The sequence below is a fragment of the Myotis myotis genome, unplaced genomic scaffold (assembly GCF_014108235.1).
Source record: "Myotis myotis isolate mMyoMyo1 unplaced genomic scaffold, mMyoMyo1.p scaffold_m19_p_13, whole genome shotgun sequence".
NCBI classification, from domain to species: Eukaryota; Metazoa; Chordata; class Mammalia; order Chiroptera; family Vespertilionidae; genus Myotis; species Myotis myotis.
Window position 1 is genome coordinate 10011777 of NW_023416317.1, and position 18538 is coordinate 10030314.

The 18538-nt window shown below is 52.3% G+C and overlaps 1 protein-coding gene across 3 annotated transcripts in view; it reads right to left on the reverse strand.

Moving 5' to 3' along the window:
• Positions 1–18538, reverse strand: part of PTPRG (protein tyrosine phosphatase receptor type G) — a 677374-nt gene that overhangs the window by 74126 nt on the left and 584710 nt on the right. For all 3 annotated transcript variants that reach the window (XM_036331715.1, XM_036331714.1, XM_036331716.1), the window contains exons 9-12: positions 17675–17859; positions 14430–14538; positions 8462–8511; positions 5950–6724 (exon numbers count right to left, since the gene is read on the reverse strand). In XM_036331715.1, the coding sequence (XP_036187608.1) occupies positions 5950–6724; positions 8462–8511; positions 14430–14538; positions 17675–17859 (1119 nt within the window). The remainder of the gene's footprint in view (positions 1–5949; positions 6725–8461; positions 8512–14429; positions 14539–17674; positions 17860–18538) is intronic.

The window sequence follows — 18538 nt, forward strand, 5'->3', positions numbered from 1 at the left end:
ATGACTTCTTTTTATCCTTGCATGAACGACTCTTGTTTCCCTCACATCAGCTTCTCGGAAAAGGAAACTTTCTGTTAATCCTGTGAATCAGGCTCTCAACCACGGCCCTTCGGGCATTCTGGACGAGGAGGTCTGTGCTGTGGGGACTGCCCTGCGCACTGTCGGGTGCAGCAGCCCCTCCCGTCAGGACCCCCAAAATGTAACCAGGTGTTGCCACATGTCCTGAGGGGGCGGGCGGGGGGATCATATATGGTTGAGAACTCTGCCATGAATGGAAAACTGCTATCTTTTTTTAAAACACACACTCAACTATTCACTAAATAATGAACATTTCATCTGCAATCATCCCATGTTCCCCGCTCGGGGAATAAGCCTAAAGCACGGGGAAGGAGCGCCCTGGGCCTCCCCTGACCCGGGACTCAGGGCCTGTTTGAGCCCTGTGTGCCACGGGCTGTGTCATCCAGGGCACCTTCCTTAGCCTCGGGGCCTCAGTTGCCCCGGTGGCCCAATGGCAGCAACGCCAGCACAGCCCTTGCGGGGGCGCTGCAGGGTAACTGGCACAGCCCGGAATGAACGCTAACTCGGGGGTCATTGTGTCCATAATCAGAGGTTCTCAGCTGGGTTCCTCGGAGCTGGAGAGTGCCAGAGGTTCTCAGGCTTTGCCCAGCTGAGCAGAGGGGAGGCTGGGGCTCAGCACCCCCCACTCGGGCTGAGAGCAGCACAGCAGCCCCAGGCTCTGACCAGCCCTGTCCAGTCTTAGCTCCTGAGCCAGACAACATCTCCCACACACCAGGTGTGGCCTGGAGACTGTTTGCTGACCCCTGAACCGGCCCGCTCCTTCAGCACTGGCTCAGGGCCAGCCCGGAGGAGCTTTCGGGGAGGGGTGTTTAAACTGGGGTTCTGAGCAGGATTCAGTCCGGAAAAACGGTTTCCTTGATTCGTGGAGGCCAGAAAGGAAACCCTGGCAGTAAGTGCTGGGTGGGTAGACGGCGCCCACCCTGACATGCTTCCTCAGGGCATTCTGTTCTGCACCCGCCCCAAGAACGTTTTCCCACATCTAGTGAATTCTGGGGGTGTCTCTACCACATTCAGGCTGTGGCTGCGGACAGAGGGACCGTGTTGCATTTCCATGCAGCACACATCCCACTGAGGGCTTCGCACTAAATAGATGCTGACAAAACGCGTGGTGAGGGGCAGCGTGCCTGCATGCAGGCCTCCAATCCGCCTGATCAGCTTCTAGGGCAGGTGCAACTATGGCGATCAACGCTACTGCAGAGGCCAAGCACCATGGTTCCTACCTGTTGGCACATATGAAGGGGGGAAAAATAAGACAAAAATGAAATTGTTTAAAAAATATGAATTCACTGAAAAATTGGGAGATGCTCCACAAAGATCTGGATTTCTGGCTCGCTAGGCATTCTCACTGACTGCAACCAGTTGGAACTGAGTGAGGTGGCCTCTTTAGAAAGGACATGTGCTGTCTAGTTTGCCACAGTCCTCACCACTCCCTAATGTCTAGCACCTGGTCCTCTTCTCTCATGGATATCACTTGTCTGATTTCTGTAGGTGCCTACATTTGTGCCATTTCATCAACAGAGAAATTCCTCCTCCTCTCTTTCCTTGTGAATTAATATACTAAAGCTACCACTCATAGGCCTTGAGAAGATGTTATCAGACATCAAGTGAATTTAAACAAGTCTCTTGGAGATGCTGGTAAAAACATAGTTTGTAACTTTAAATGCTAACACTTTTCTTCACATAGTAAATATTGATCGTAATAGTTGTTTTTACTTAATGTGAAGAAAAAAATAAATGTGGAATACATTTTTAAAAATGTACATGCAAAGGTCTTCGAAGTAAGTCACAACTCAGATAAAAACGACAGAGAATTCATTTCAAAAATAAATACCAAGCTGGAGGAGGCAGACAGGGGAAAGCGAGGGAAGGAGGGAAGCAAACTGAGGGGGATTTGTGCGTTTTACCCTCAACTTACACCCTTTCCTGACAACAGGCACAGACATTGCTGCTTAAACGAGGGGTCGGTCAGCAACGGACGGCTCGCAGATCAAACCTGGCCCACTGTCCGTTTTTGTAAAGAGTTTGGGTGGAGCTGACCGCACCTGCTCAGTGCTGATTGGTTACTTCTGGGCCCCACGGTGGCGTGGAGTAGGGCAACACAGACCGATGGCCCACAAACCTGACAGTGTTACTGTCTGGCCCTTTGCGGAACACGCTGGCTGGCCTCTGGCTTGCACAGTCACCACCCCCACCCTGACACTTGAATGGCCTGGAACTCTAAAGCAGGATCGCTTTCCCCTCGGGAAGCAGCGAACCTTCCCGCTGAAACAGAGGCGCCGAGGGAGGCGCTCTGATTTGCAGTGTTGGGGACGGAGCAGAGTTCTGGGGTGTCATTTTCAATGCCAGGTCGTTGGGGACCAGTCTTCTCCTGCTCCCCAAGGTCCAGGATGCCCGTGAAACGCAGACCAGCTGGGGCCTCCTCGTAGCCCCCATCTCGACTGGGCTCCTCCCTTCTCGTCACAGACAGGTGACTCCGTTTATCGACACCTCCTTCCGCACTAACGGCTGTTAGGACAGAAGGACACTGAGCAAAGACGGGCCCGAGGACCCTGAGTGGACAAGGCACAGAGCCTTCCGGGTGACCTGACTCCAAAAGCAAATCTGCCAAGATCGCAGACTCTGTGACTCCTGACGGTTGAAGCTGGGGACCCACACGCCCACACCTGGAGCCGGGACTCCCCCAGGCTGACATCTGTTCCTTCACCACTCTCTCCGGGAGCTGGGATTGGAGTCCAGCTGCCATGACTCATTCCCTCACCTGGGACGCGCCCCAGGGCCGCCCCACTGCAGCCTCTCACAGTGTGAACACTCCCACTGCAGCCTCTCACAGTGTGAACACTCCCACCGCAGCCTCTCACAGTGTGAACACTCCCACCGCAGCCTCTCACAGTGTGAACACTCCCACCGCAGCCTCTCTCAGTGTGAACACTCCCACCGCAGCCTCTCACAGTGTGAACACTCCCACTGCAGCCTCTCACAGTGTGAACACTCCCACCGCAGCCTCTCAGTGTGAACACTCCCACTGCCGCCTCTCACAGTGTGAACACTCCCACCACAGCCTCTCAGTGTGAACGCTCCCACCGCAGCCTCTCAGTGTGAACACTCCCACCGCCGCCTCTCACAGTGTGAACACTCCCACCGCAGCCTCTCACAGTGTGAACACTCCCACCGCAGCCTCTCAGTGTGAACACTCCCACCGCCGCCTCTCACAGTGTGAACACTCCCACCGCAGCCTCTCAGTGTGAACGCTCCCACCGCAGCCTCAGTGTGAACGCTCCCACCGCAGCCTCTCAGTGTGAACACTCCCACCGCCGCCTCTCACAGTGTGAACACTCCCACCGCAGCCTCTCAGTGTGAACACTCCCACCGCAGCCTCTCTCACTGTGAACACTCCCACCGCAGCCTCTCACGGTGGGAACACTCCCACCGCAGCCTCTCAGTGTGAACACTCCCACCGCAGCCTCTCACAGTGTGGACACTCCCACCGCGGCCTCTCACAGTGTGAACGCTGCCACCGCGGCCTCTCACAGTGTGAACGCTCCCACCGCAGCCTCTCAGTGTGAACACTCCCACCGCAGCCTCTCTCAGTGTGAACACTCCCACCGCAGCCTCTCACGGTGGGAACACTCCCACCGCCGCCTCTCAGTGTGAACACTCCCACCGCCGCCTCTCACAGTGTGAACACTCCCACCGCAGCCTCTCACAGTGTGAACGCTCCCACCGCAGCCTCTCACAGTGTGAACGCTCCCACCGCCGCCTCTCAGTGTGAACACTCCCACCGCAGCCCTCAGCCGTCACCTGTCTCAGGAGGTGGGAGAGCAGTGCGTAGAGGAGCCTCTGAGGCCACTGCTCTGCCAGCCCTCGGGGCAGAGCCTGAACCGCTCAAGCTCCAGCATCAGTTCCAGGGCCACCACTTGTCTTGGGAGAACCACGCTGGCCAGCCACCATCACCATCACCATCACCATCACCTCCGAACTGGGATTCCTGTGTCCACTCTTGCGTCCCCCCTCCCACCCCATAATCTCCACCCTGAGGCTGAGCCATCTCCCCCAAAAGCTCATGGCTGACTGTCTTCTACTGAAATCCACCGCTGGTTTTCCGTCTGTCAGCGCCCAGTCCTCAGCCTGGCTGACGAGCCCCTTCCCGCTTGAGCCATCCCACATCCCCCTCCTGACTGGTGGCCAGACTGGCCACGTCTCCCCGACTGCTCCAAGTAGCACCCCCTTTGGGGACTCTGGAAGGTTCCTACACGGATCTCTGCATGGCCAGCTCCTTCTCATACTTGGGTCTCTGCTCAAACGTCACTCCTTCACCACTCCAGGCTCCACGGTCGCTGTGCCCACTCTGGCACTGACCACTCTGTGGAGTTAAGCATTTGTTTCCTGGAATATTCCAGCGCCCCCGCTAGAACCTAAACCCCAGAAGAGCAGGGACCCGCTTTGATCTGTGTTCTATTCCCAACGCCTAGTTCAGTGCCTGGTACACACTGGGTACTCCATAAATATTTCCTGAATATCTTCCAGTCTAAGAAATTCGACTTTTTCACAGCGATTCCTAGAGGGAATGTCACGGTTCGTGTAGGAATGGCTTCCAACAGCCTCACAGGTGGCCAGGTCTTCCCTGCGCTCAGTTCCGCAGAAGCTGCTCGGCACCTTCCCCTAAACCAGGACCCACTGCGCGCACCCACAGGAGCCCGCACTTCCAGAAAGGAGGCCAGCCCGGCTTTTGGGAGCACGCAATTCAAAACATGAAAATTTATTCTAAGTTGTATCTTAACATACGAGATCTCAGCTTTAGATGAATTTTAATGTTTACAAGTGCAAAAGCAAATAAATATTTACCAGTTGCTTTTTTTTTTTTTTTGCACTCTTATAACTCCCAAACAGCTTAGATGCAAAAAATTGTTGTTAAACATCTTGTAGTCTGGCAAAAGGAAGGACTTCTTATTAAGAAAACACCTCACAACAGTAACAACCCCTGATGCTCAAGGCTTCCTCGGAGACACCATGGGGGGTGGGGGTGGGGGGGGTTCATTAACATCTGAACATATGACAAAGCAAAACTGCCACCGGTCAGAGTGACAGATCACACCCTCACCGCGGAGGCCTGACCAGCCACGCCCTGGCCTCACCCCTGTAACCCGGGTCTCTGGGTGGAGAGCCCCTTTCTTGGGTGGGACCGCGGGTATACCAGCTCTCCCGACGTGAGCCGCTCATCCGTTAGGCTCCATGTGAACGCCACTCCCCACGCCCTGCTCACTATCCTCTCCCACAGCACCCTCTTCCCTCTGTTCCCGTTTCACAGCCTCCACCCTCAGTGAGCTCGTTTTCTGCCTCCAGCCGCCTTCCTTGCTTGCTCTCTGCCATGCTGCCTCCCGCTTCCTGGCGTGCACCCCAGTACCTGCCAGCACCTCCGTCTCCTCTGCACCATGAACTTCAGGGGGCGGGGCCAGGCTCACCTGGGTCAGCACCCAGCCCAGTGTCTGGCACCAAGCAGGCAGTCTGTCATCACAGGTTGAATAAGTGAGTAAGGAATTACATCTTAATGGATAAATTTAGTATTGATGCCATCTTCAGTCATGTACTTCATTGTGCAGTTGAAATCCTTAGCGTTACTTTGAGGAAAGTGGATTTAACCAGGAACAAAGATCAAGGCAAGACTTATTCCAACAACAGTAAAGAAGCAGGTTACTCTTACTGGAATAAAACACAGACACACACACACACACACACACACACACACACATCTTCTGTCCCCGGCACAGGCATTCCGGGAGCGCTGGCACGTTCTGGATCGGCACACCTAACCCAATTATTTTTAAAGGGCAAGGCTCCTCACAGAGCACGGAGCCGGATGAGGATGCCACCTACCTGGGTTGACAGTGATGAACTTGCTGTCCTCGGAAAAGCGGTCCCCTCGGGACATGGGCTTTCTAGATGGCAGTGCGGGGCTCTTGCGATCACTCCCTTCGTAGGGCTCCTCTGTGACGGTGGGGGGCACTTGGGTGGAGGTGACCGACTCGGAGCCCAGGCGGGCACCCCTCGTGTCATCGGGCTGGTCCGTGGGGACGGCAGTGTGGTCGCGCTGGGGCCCCGGTATAGTCTGATGCCCCCCGTCCTGGGCAGTTCTACCGGAAGACGAGGGCACGGGGGTGGGCTCGGCCTGGCTCGGGCCCTGGGCGGCGTGGGTCTCCCCGCTCTTCTGCTTCTTCTCGGAGTCCTTCTCCCCCTCCTCCTCGTGCTCCCGCTCCCCGTCCTCACTCTCACTCTTCTCATCCTTTGCCCCTTCCTCGGTGCCCTCGCCGTCCCTGCTCGGCGCGGCGTCGCCGTCCGGGGCGGGAGAAGCCGCGGCCTCGGTGGCGGCCAGGACCGGCCTGCCCGCCTGCTTGCTGGCCGCCGCGGCCGTGGGGAGGCGCGTGGGCCACACGGTGCTGGGGAAGGAGGAGATGCCGCCGCCGCCGAAGCCCAGGCCGGCCAGGAGCGTGCTGGTGACCACCGAGGCCACCGTCGCCTGGCTGCCGCTGGAGGATGGGCCCATCCCGGTCGCCATGGAAACGAACGAGAAGGGGATGCCGGAGGATGTCCAGGTCGAAGACCCCGAGCTGATGGGGGCCATGTCGGCCGAAGAGGCAGGAGACGCCGTGGGCTTGAAAGGGCCACCAGGGGTGGGGGAGGAACAAAGAAGAGAGAGCAGAGAAGCGTCGGTCATTAGGCTGGGAGGGAGGTCCTGGCTATGGCCCGCAGAGGGTTTTGCGGGTGTTTGTTTTACGCGTGGGCTTTCCCGAAGCTCGGCGCCAAAGCTGACTCAGGTGGCCACGGACGGCCACCTCCGCTGTAATGGTTTACAGTCCCTTCGCACACAGATCAAGCCCCGCTTTCACTGCGATTGCTCAGGAGGAGCCAAGCGGCCCCAAAGTGAGTAGCATTAAATTAGGCTGAAAGACAAATATCAAACGAGTGGTCAGTTGGCAACACCAGCTGGTCAGCTGCTCTTGGGTGGCCCTGGACGCGGCGGGAGGCCTCGCTTTCTTATGTCTCTGGCGCTTGTGGACAAGACCCCGCTCTTGGGTCCAGAAGGCCCTCCTGGACCGGGTCCCGCCATCTGACAGGGAGGAAGTAGAGGGACAGGGGAGTGTCCCATCCACGCCTGCGGGGCGGGCCACCCTGCAGGCTCTGGGACCTGTTCACAGCCCGCACCCCACGTCCTGCACCCTTCAGAGTCTCTGGGTTTATCCAGGGTAAAACCTTTGCCCACGGACATGACAGCGATCACTGCTCCACTTAACAGCTGCCAGCAACGTGCCGGGCTTCCCACACCATCCGGGATGGTCATCACCCATTTTACAGAGGAGGAAACTGAGGCACAGAGATGTCAAGGGCAGCTTGTATCCAAACCGCAGCTCACTCTCCCCACCGGGCTAACCTGGTGCTCAAAGATGGGGCTGCGCTAAGGGTGGGACTGCACTAGGGCGGGAGCTGGGGAAACAGCCAGGGCCGCGGAGTTCTGAGCTTAATGTTGGTTCTGACAGCCAGAAATCCGTTCAAAACAATATGCCAGGACACCTTAGATTTTATCGTTTTATCGCGAGGTTTTAATTAGAAAACTCTGTAGTTCAAAGAGGATCGAGTTAGCAAATGTAGAGTTCTTAAGTTGGTTAATGAAAGCCCGATGCCACACACGATGGGGCACTCAATCAACGAAGTCAGGCAGCCCCGGCTGAGCGAAGACCCCTCGCGCTCTCCGGGTGATGCTGGGCACATCACCACAACCCACGGAGCCTCGGTTTCCTGAACCATAAAAGGGGAATAACAGTAACACCAATCTTGTGGGAGGCTGTGAGGAGTAAGTACAATAATAAAATAACCTGTGCTTGAAACCCAGGAAATGCTGAGTAAGTGTTAGGCTATTGTTGTTATCAACCATGTGATCACTGTTATGATTATTAGTTGCACTAGAAATGGGAAAACTTAGATATTGATTGAGGCTACATATTTGTTTTTCAGCCTACATAAATTTGAAAATCCACATAGCTTTGAGCAAATGACAACCTCTGGGAATTTCAGCGTATGTCCAACCAAGGGCTTGGAGCTGGCTGACCTGTGCAATCTTACATCCTATGACCCTACAGATAATAAAGAATTAAAAACCGGAGAATTTTTCACCTTGACAAAAATTATACCATATAACGCTACTGCTTTAACTCTGCTGCACAGCTTGTTTTTCTAATGGATTGAATTATACATAGTGTTTCTGTATCTTCACTTTTTCCCATGAAGCAGTTTCACAACATCATACTGCCACCTCGTGGTGACAGTTTCAACTGCATGCAAATTAACAACCAGGACAAAGCAATTAACTACTTACAAAACATTCCCTACTTACCACTCCTGTTTTCACAATCCTGGTCCCTTGGAATATTCGAGTGGTATTAGCTGAGAAACAAAGAAATTACATTGTAAACCATGAATTTTGTTGTTTTTGTTCCAACAAAACCTTACTTACAGACATAATTGTGAATTACATACAATTTGCATGGAATGAAATATCATTCCTTTTTAGATTTTCTCCCAGCCACTTAGGAACAACAAACGCTTCTCAGACTGTGAGTCATTAAAAAACACGCAGAGGGCTGCATTTGGCCTGTGGGCCATAATTTGCTGAATCTTGTCTTAAGCTGTTAGTTTAAAATTTTTAAAAATTGTTACTGATTTATGACTTACTGAGGGAAAGCTTACATAGAGTAAAATGTACAAGTCTTAAGGGTATAGTCCAATTAATGTTTACCCCTGTAAACACCCGTGTGACTACACCCACACTGAGTACAGGCATGCTCCCGCACCCCAGCTGCTCTGCCTGTGCCCCACCCGCTCAACACCCACCCCCTTTCCCCAAGGCACCCACATTCTGACCTCGGTCAGAATTCTAGTTTTGAACTTCATATAAGTGGAATCATATTATTTCCTTGTTCCTCTGTATTTGCTTTTTGTTTATAATTTCTTACATGATCCTTTCAGTGATTACAATATACATCCTAAATTTATGATAGTTTACCTTAAATTAGCACTTTTAATACCTCCTAAGAATGGGAGAAATATACAATTTTTAAATTCCATTGGCCTACCTCACTTTTTATGCATCGTCATATACTTTATTTCCACGTAAGTTTTAAAACCCATCGTTGCTTTAAGTGGTCAAATTCTTTTATGCTAACCACGCATTACTCTCCCTGGTGTTCGTTCCTTCCTGAAGTTCTGTTCACCCATGTGTGATTATTATTAAACAATATAACACTATAACTTTAACATAACACAAAACTTACCACCTTTTGGGTGCACAGTTCAGTAGCGTTAGGTCGGCCCACACTGCGGTGCAGACTTCTCATCTTGTAAACCTGAAACTCTGCCCCATTAAACCTCCCCGTTCCCCGCCCGAGCCCGGAAACGCCCATTCTACTCCGTTTCCGGAAGTCTGGCTGCTCTAGCGCCTCCCAGAACTGGAGTCATACGTGGCTGCCTTTCGGAGACAGGCTTATTGCACTTAGCACAGTGTCCTCACGGTGCCTCCCAGTGTCAGAACCTCATCCCTTTTTGAGGCTGAACAACACTGCATGGTACGTGCACCACATTTTATTTACTCATTCATTACTGGTGGGTGTTTGGGCTATTTCCACCTTTCCGCTATCGTGAAGAATGCTAAACAATATAACTTTTTTAAAAAGGACATACCAAACTGTGTCTTTGTCTCTAAAAAACCAATAGGGCTACATATACTAAAAGTCTGCTTCCTATACCACACATGGCCCTGAGAAATTAGCAAAAAACACGCTAAATGCCACAATAAAAAACATTTGAGCCTGCTGTTATTTTTATCTAAACCAGAGGTGGCAGGTGACCAACATAACTTGTTTGGCCTGCAAGCTATTTAAAAAAAAATAACTTTGTTGCCATTGTATACAGTAAGTTTGTAAGCACTGAACTGCTTTCATTTTAAAAAACCCCTAAATTCTGGCTTATTTATCCTGAAAAATCACAATATTTGTCCAAACTGAGCTCGCCTTCTGCACGGAAACATTCAACCGGAGCTAAGTGTCCGTCCCCCTGCTCAGGTGTCCGTCACCCTGCTCAGTGGCACAGGACCTCCTCCCTTTTCCCACCCACAACCCTCCCTCCGCTGTGCATGTTCCCTGCCAGGCCCCAGGCACCCAAGTTTGCAACCCCTGACCTCACCATGCATTCATTTTGCAAAGCGGAAAGTGAAAGGTGCAAAGGGACAAATGGAGAACAGACTGGAGACGTCACCACCACCAGGTCACAGGAGGCAGCCCAGGAAGCAACGGGCTCCGGCCAGGACTAAGCAGACCTCCCACCTTCCTTTGTGCTGCCCCATCGGTGGTGCTGCACGGAGGCCTCAGACAGGTCTGCACATGCACCTCCCTTTGTTAAGACGGAACAAAAGTTCCCAGGAGACCTGCTTCACCTGCCCTTCCCAAAGGCTCTGATTAAGGCCGACCAACTCCACAGCCACTCCACCCGCAGGCCCGCTTCTCATTAATCCTGAACAATTTCCGGTGGGGACGGCTCTGGCCGTGGTGACCAGGACATTCCTACAGCCCCTTTCCCTTCACCTGGTCCACAGGCCTAAGGGGACTCAGGGGCGGGGACAATGACAGGGCACTGCCCCTAAGCTCTCCTGAGACGCATCCCTTCCTTCCCGATGCACACAGCAGCAGACCTCAGCTTCATGGCAGGACCTAGGACTTTGTCTCCGACTGAAAGTGGAGATTTTTGTGCCACCGTGTATTTTATTTTTTAATTTAAAACTAGAGGCTCGGTGCACAGAATTCATGCACTCGGGGGGGGGGGGTGGTTCCCCTCAACCTGGCCTGTGCCCTCTCGCAGTCCAGGAGCCCTCAGGGGATGTCTGATTGACAGTTTAGTCCTGCTCCCACCACCGCCACTGTGCTCACCATCCATGAGCCCGGCTTCAGGGAGTGCACTGACCACTAGAGGGCAGCTCCTGCATTGAGTGTCTGCCCCTTGGTGGTCAGTGTGTGTCACAGCAACCAATCGTTCTGCCGTCAGGCCAAAACTGGCTCTCCGACATCCCCCGAGGGGTCCCAGATTGTGAGAGGGCGCAGGCCAGGCCGAGGGACCCCACTAGTGCACGATCGGGGTTGGGGAGGGACATTGGAGGTTGGCCAGCCAGGGAGGGGCTGCGGGAGGGCTCTAGGGTGTGTCCAGCCCATCTTGCTCAGTCCTGATAGGCCAGACCCCAGCAGCAAGCTAACCCACTGGTCAGAGCGTCTGCCCCCTGGTGGTCAGTGCATGTCATAGCGAACAGTTGAGCGGCTTTAGCATATCATTAGCTAAATGATTGGTTGAACGGCCAACTGGACGACAGGACACTTAGCATCTTAGGCTTTTATTAAATAGGATCATCTTAAGAGAGAATCCATCAGCTTTGCAGCAGGCTGCCTACAGGCCTGTGGCTCACACAGAATCTCAGGAATCCCTATTTTCCATGACTGTGGAGAGTTACAGAGAGGCTTTGAACAATAACTCAGGACGTTACGTGTTTGTTGGAGACTGGGGCCCGTGGCTGATGCTTACTCTTTGGGGACGGTCCATTGCTGTGCAGAAATGATCAGCTCTGGAAAAAGGAATCCAGACCTGGCGTAGCAGCCAAGTGATTTTTCACAGGTTGCTCACCGGCCCCAGCACCATTTCCCTTCTGAACAATAAATACCACCCGTGTTACACCTGCCACGAGGTCAGATGACACAACTTATGGGCAAACGCTCTGTAACTAGGACTCACCCTGTATTATTACTATTACATTGGTCACAGTAAGGTAAATGTAACACATTTAGAACATAAATATTGGCATATTTACGATGATAAGGAAAACATTCCATGTGGCTTCCTCATATTAACAAAGTATATTTTTAACAACCCACAGGTGAAGTTTACCCAAAGAAGGCACCCATAAGTTCTCTAAGCCCTTTCCTTTCCCTGTTCGAGCTGAAGTCCTGCGAGTTAGTGTTGTCCACTGGCCTCTACTGCTCATAGCTCTCCTCGGCTCAGCCGGCTGGTTCCACTAAGACTTCCTTTTCATGAACTTCCCCCTGGATGCTGCCAGGCACATGCCGAAGCCGCTGTGGGAGGAGCGAAGGGTCCGTGCCCCTCGTCCCCCTGTGGGGACAAACAGCACAGAGAGGGAGCGAGCTCACGTCCACTGCTGAACAGAGGAGCCTACGGACACTGGAGACAGCAGCCATTTCAACAAGCCCTGCGGTCAGACGTTTTAAATACTCCACGCTTAGAGCTTGTAGCTGACAAGGCCTTTTTGAATTATATTACATTACAAACATTTCATTTTTCAAAGTCCACGCAGAAGCCAGCAAGCTCATGGGGCCTGTTAGTCAGGAAAGGCAGTTCTGTGGATCCCAGCTCCCGGTCGGAGCCCACGGAGACCACATCTGGATGCATGCAATCCGGTCACGTGTGCATCCAAGGTTCCCGCCCCACCTGCAGCGGGCGCCCTCTCTGGCCTGTTCTCTCTCCCCGGGGCCGGCACAGGCCTGGCCGTGGCCTGAGCTCCCTCCTCAGCACAGGCAAGGGACCAACGTGTTCAGAGCCCAGGTAGGCACACAAACATGAGTTATTTGTGAAAAAATACAGCATGCTAACTTCAATTAGTTTAAACGGAAGGATGAGATAATGCGAACATTAAATGCAAAGAACATTTAAATACTAAATGCAAAATGGTAGGGCTGGAAGGGATCCATGGAGGGCATCTAGGCTGGAGGGCTGCTTACCCGGGGTTTAGCATTTAGTACTTTTAAAATCAAACCTAACAGTAAGGGGATATTTATAGTTGGTACCAGAGACACTATGCGAACTACTTAACAGGCATCAGCCCATGGCATTCCGTAAGGATGCTGTGAGGTCAGTACCATTAACACAACCACGTGTCGGACTGTGAAACTGAAGCTTAGACAAGTAATAAACATGCTCAGGTTTGCAGAAACACAAAGTGCAGCCGGGACTCAAACTTGGGGCCTCCCTCCAGGGCCCCAGTTCTCAACGGGGACTTCTGTCTTCAGTGTGCCTGCCAGTCACCCAGACGTCTGGTTAGGACTCAGACCACCCCCACTCCCCCCAGGAATGCTGAGGGGACTGATCTGGGAGGGTCCCGGATGGGCCTTTCTCACAGGCTGCAGCCAACGCTGCTGCCGGTCCTACAGGCTTTCCAGGGCCCTGAAAATGCTCAGTTTTGGCATTTTCCAGGGAAACGCCTTCACCAGACACAGGACTCAAAAAGGTGAAGGACCGCTGGCCTGGTAGGAGGTTTCCCTGAAACTGAGGACCCGAGAGGAGGGCCTCGCGGGGAGGACCTCGGTCTGGCCGAGCAAAGCCCACACCTAAGCCCACATCGCAAACCAGTTCCGCAGCCATGGCCCACAGGCTGGCAGCCGGTTTTGTAAACAAAGTTTTCTTGGAACTAGGACTGGAATGGGGTTGGGGCAGTGATCGTCCACCTTTTTCATCTCCTGGCACACACAAACTAACTGCTAAAACTCTGCAGCTCACCAAAAAATGTATTTTTACCAACCTGACAAAAAAAAATAGGTATAATTTTGGTTCCTTCACACAGGACGGCCATGGCTGTGTTGGCTCTTTTCATCATTTTATTTGACAAACTAAGGGAAAGGAAGTCAGAGCCCCCGACTAATTCGTCAGGCATTGCATGTTTTAAAATTTCTCCTAGCACACGGGTTGAAAATAACTGGGTTAGAGCGAGTAAGTCAGAGTGAATTCCTGTCTTTATTTAAAATTCTGATATGATGTTCATGAATTGTTTTAATTGACTTTGCTTTTAAAAAATATTCCATTAAAATATCATGTGTCTTAATTACCGCGTTTTTTGCAGCCCTTTAAATTTTGCACCTAGATGAATGCCTCCCTTGCCTCACCCTAGCCCTGGCCCTAGAACTTTCTGCCAGTCCCCCAAATGCACAGGAACAAATACCTATTTCTCAAGATGCTCAAAGGTCCCACAAGCAGGGCCCGAGTGTGGCTCGCCAGCTGGAAGGTGAGCGGTGTGTGTCTGGGCTCTGGTTCTAGGGTCACGCTAGATCCAAGAGGGGTTCTGTGATCTGACACAGCCACATACACAAGGATAGTACAAATCACCACTTCCCTCTTCTTCCCTCTCCGGGCCTATGAAACTCTAAAAGGCGGGATTTAAAGCCCCACAGATTCCTAGGCCAGGCTTGTGTGCTTCTGCCCAAGCCCCCGAACAGGAAAAACCAAGCACCAGGGGCGGGGCGCAGGGCACCCGGCCTTACCTTGAAAGAGCATCGTCTGGCTGAAGTCGCTGCGCATGTCGTTCCGGCACACGGCCTGGACGCGGAACAGGTAAAGGCTGTCAGGTGAGACGTGGCTAATGGTGGCCTTCTGTAGGTGAAGAAAGAAGAGCAGTGAGCAGGTGTGGAGGCCAGCACACGCCCACCTTCTAAGCCAGTGATGGGGAATCTTTTGAGCTCGGCGTGTCAGCATTTTGAAAAACCCTAACTTAACTCTGGTGCCGTGTCACATATAGAAATTTTTTGATATTTGCAACCATAGTAAAACAAAGACTTATATTGTTGATATTTATTTTACATATTTAAATGCCATTTAACAAAGAAAAATCAACCAAAAAAATGAGTTCGCGTGTCACCTCTGACACGCGTGTCATAGGTTCGCCATCACTGTTCTAAGCCAAACCTAAAGTAATGTTAAGAACCACGTTCAGGTTTGTGTTGCCACGGCAACATCTGCTGGACACGATGCTCCCATGGACCAATGGCTCCCTCTGGAAGGGAAGAGTGGTCAGAGAGAACCTGGCCTGGGAATCTGCTTCCAACACTGAAATGTGCAGGATAAGACGGAACCAAATCAGTCTGGACTCCCCGATGCTTAACTGAGGCTCGGACTGTGTCTTAGGCCCCCTTTATACTCACGAGTCTTGGACTCCTTCCATCACTAATATCCCTTATAGACTGCCATTATTTACCCGAGACGGCCTCTCGAATCACCAAGTGGACTGCTTTCCAGAGCCAGACAGAGTTTGCAACAAGATGTCTGCATGTCTGTCTTTGCAGTGTTACGGTCTTGTCATACATTCTCCATGGGTAATACGGGGCAAGATGCCAGGAAGGACACCTGGCTAAGGGTCAGGAAAGGTGAGATGCAGCCTTTTCACCCACTCACAGGCTGATCCTGGGCCAGGTGCTCGGTCTTTGGCCTCTGCTGCCCTCCCGTGTAAAATGGGAGAGAAACAGCAACCTCACAGGGTCCTTGTGAAAGCAAGGTGACACAAGCCAGGGAAACCTGTTCATACGTAGCCCACACCACACCACAGAAAGAATGGCCCTGGTCTAACACAGGGCTGGCCAGCTCCAGCTCACAGGCCAAATCTGGCCCCTGTCTATTTTTGTCAATAAAGTTTTATTGGCACACAGCCACACCCATTCCTTTACATGTACCTACGGTGGTATCTATAATGGCAGGGCTGAGTTGTTGCCACAGCAACCTTATGCCCCATAAACCCTAAAATCTTTACAACCTGGCTCTTTCTAGAAAATGTTTGCCAATCCCTAGTCATTAGACACCTGTCAAACCCAGGTCCCCATTCCTCAGAGCTTTATTCCCAGGGCCTTTAAAAAATGAGAAAAGAGAAAGTACCTGAAAAGCAGACAGCGCTTGCTTTGTGAAGAAACAAACAAAAAAGCAACTGAGTCCGAAGACTTCCCCAAAGGATGAATGTCTTGCCACTGAAATGTGGGTTCTGGGCTGAGTATCAAAAGCAGCCTTGGAGCTTAACCGCTGGCGGGGGGGGGGGGGTTCCCGTTGCAGCCACCGAAACCTCTGACCGGCGTTAAGTGGTACCGTGGCCACACCTGCTGCTGCGGCCTAGCCCCCGGCTGCTGTGAGGGCAGCAGGTGACGTCCCCTCAGTGAACGGTAAGCCTCATGTATCTCTTTCGGAGAAGGTTAACGGGAGGAGGATGGGGAAGAGGCACGTGACCTGGAAAAGGCCGCACTGACCTTACATATTCCTCTGAGGCTTCCAGGCCACAGCAACCATCAGATGGAGAATAGTTTTGTTGCTGCTAAGTCAGCACACTTGGCTTCCCGAGGAATTAAGAAAATTAATCTTGTGTGTCCCAAAAGAAACTAGCCACCCCTAGAAATTCTCAGGAAAAAAAAAGACCTTGCCATTAGAGCATATTTTTCAATGCATCGCTCTCTTTCTCTAAACCCAATTCACGCCTCTTCCTCCAAACCTCTGACCCCGCCTCCTGTTCAGGGCAAAGTCCCCGCTCCACCGACACAGGGATTTACTGGATTCACGCCAAGCCAGTATCTATTCATCTTCGCGTGTTTAATTACTTTTCACTTAGAACAAGGCCCGCCTAAGCGCCTACGCGGCTTCTGCTGATTAATGCAGCCATCTTTACTTCAGAGGGAAAACCCCTCCTGGGTTCCCAGCGGCGACAAGAGGAAGGTCAAAACACATCACAACCTCGGGGAACTTCCGGCAGGTTCCTCTCTGATTTCAATGGGACCCAGATCACTATGGCTAGTGGGGAAATTGAAAATATGAGTGAAAATGAAGAAAAAGAATCTTCATCTAAAGGAATACGCCAAGGTTTATTCTGTCACTGATTGAATGGGCCCCGGGGACTCTGTGCCGGGAGGAAAAGTGGGAATGATCATTAAGAATCCCACTCTGTGCGACTGCATTTGCCACGTGCACACACAGGTACGGATTTCATTATTCCAAAGCCCTCCTTTGATTAACAATGAAAGCAGAGGCGCTCCAATCCGACTGTGTCACGTTGAGTTTCTCTGCAGAGACCTGAAGACTAGTGCTGGCTGGAGGCTTTGCTTTCCCAGGGGAGGAAGAGCGGCTACAAACACCTGCTCGGAAGGGCTTGCTGGGGTATTGGCCACTAAACATTTCTGCACATTTTACGGGGAGTGTGGAACTGTACAGGAGCTCACGGTGAGGTCAGATGCCAGAGTGTCTGAGAGACTGAGAACAGTGGCTAAGCATTACATGGTCCCAGGGATCCCCCAGGTAGGAAGGTGAGGGGATCCGATGGGAAAGGGAGTGCGGGCAGTGGGCAGCTGCATGGTGGCGGTGACAGTGGGAAAGAGCAAGAGGAGGAATCGCTGCAGCAATACCAGCGGGTCCTTACACACTGCTTCCCGGGCCAGAGTCTGTTGCACATGCACACAGCATCTCACATCCACAATAACCCTGTTGGATGGAAAGGCCTTAACAGAGCTTTCTGTGTCTATAGAATGAAAGATAGAGGAGTTTGTTTAAAGGGCCCAATTATAAAAAAAGGAACTAGCTTTCCCGGGTGGCATTGGGGGGTGAGTGTGAGGGTGGATGGGGCCCAGGCAGGCTCGGCCACGGTCCACACCGGGAGCTATTGCCCTGCGGCAGCGTGAGGCCGGGGCCTGCCTGCAGTGCCTGGCAGGGATGCGATGGGAGTCCCTCTCCTCACTGCAAGGGCAGCAGGCACCCCGACTTTTACCAGGTCTTTGTCGCTGTCCTTCGTGAAGGTCTTCTCTTTCTCATCCTCGTTCTTGGTCCAGCTGTAGGAGATCATGTAGTTCATGATGGGCGGGTGGTAGACGGTCTCGGGCTGGCTCCAGGACACCTGCAGCGCCGTCTGGTTCAGGGGCTGCACCTTCATGTGGATGGGCGGCGAGCTGCAGACTGAAGGCAGACGCAGACTCAGTGGGCTCCCGGGACACCACACCCCGCACTGGCCCGCCCTGTGTCCCCAGAGCCCAGCCCGGAAACCTGACAGAGCAACACACAACACCCACTCCCGTCACCTGAACCTGCCCTCAACATTTTGCCACATCTCTCCTCCCTCTTTCTTTCTTTCTTTTTTAAAAATTATTATTATTATTTTAAAATCTTCACCTGAGGATATTTTGCCATTGATGTTTTGTAGAGAGAGAGTAGAAGAGAGAGGGAAAGACAGAAATATTGATGTGAGAGAAACACATTGATTGGTTGCCTCCTGCATGAGCCCTGACCAGGGTCTGGACTAGGGAGAAGCCTGCAACAAAGATACGTGACCTTGACTGGACTTGAACCCAGGACCCTTCAGTCTGCAGGCTGATGCTCTATCCACTGAGCCAAACCAGCTAGGGCTCCCTCCCTCTTTCAACACACACAATCACACAATCACACAATCACACACACACACACACACAGTCACACATACAACTGTTTTCCTGCGAAGGCATCATAAGCGAGTTTCAGATTCCCTGACACTTCACTCCTTCATAGCCCACCCTGCCTCTCCTAAGACTAAGGACATTCCCCATCTGACTGCAAGAGACCGAATGTTTCGTGCCCCCAAATTCATGTTGAAACCTCATCC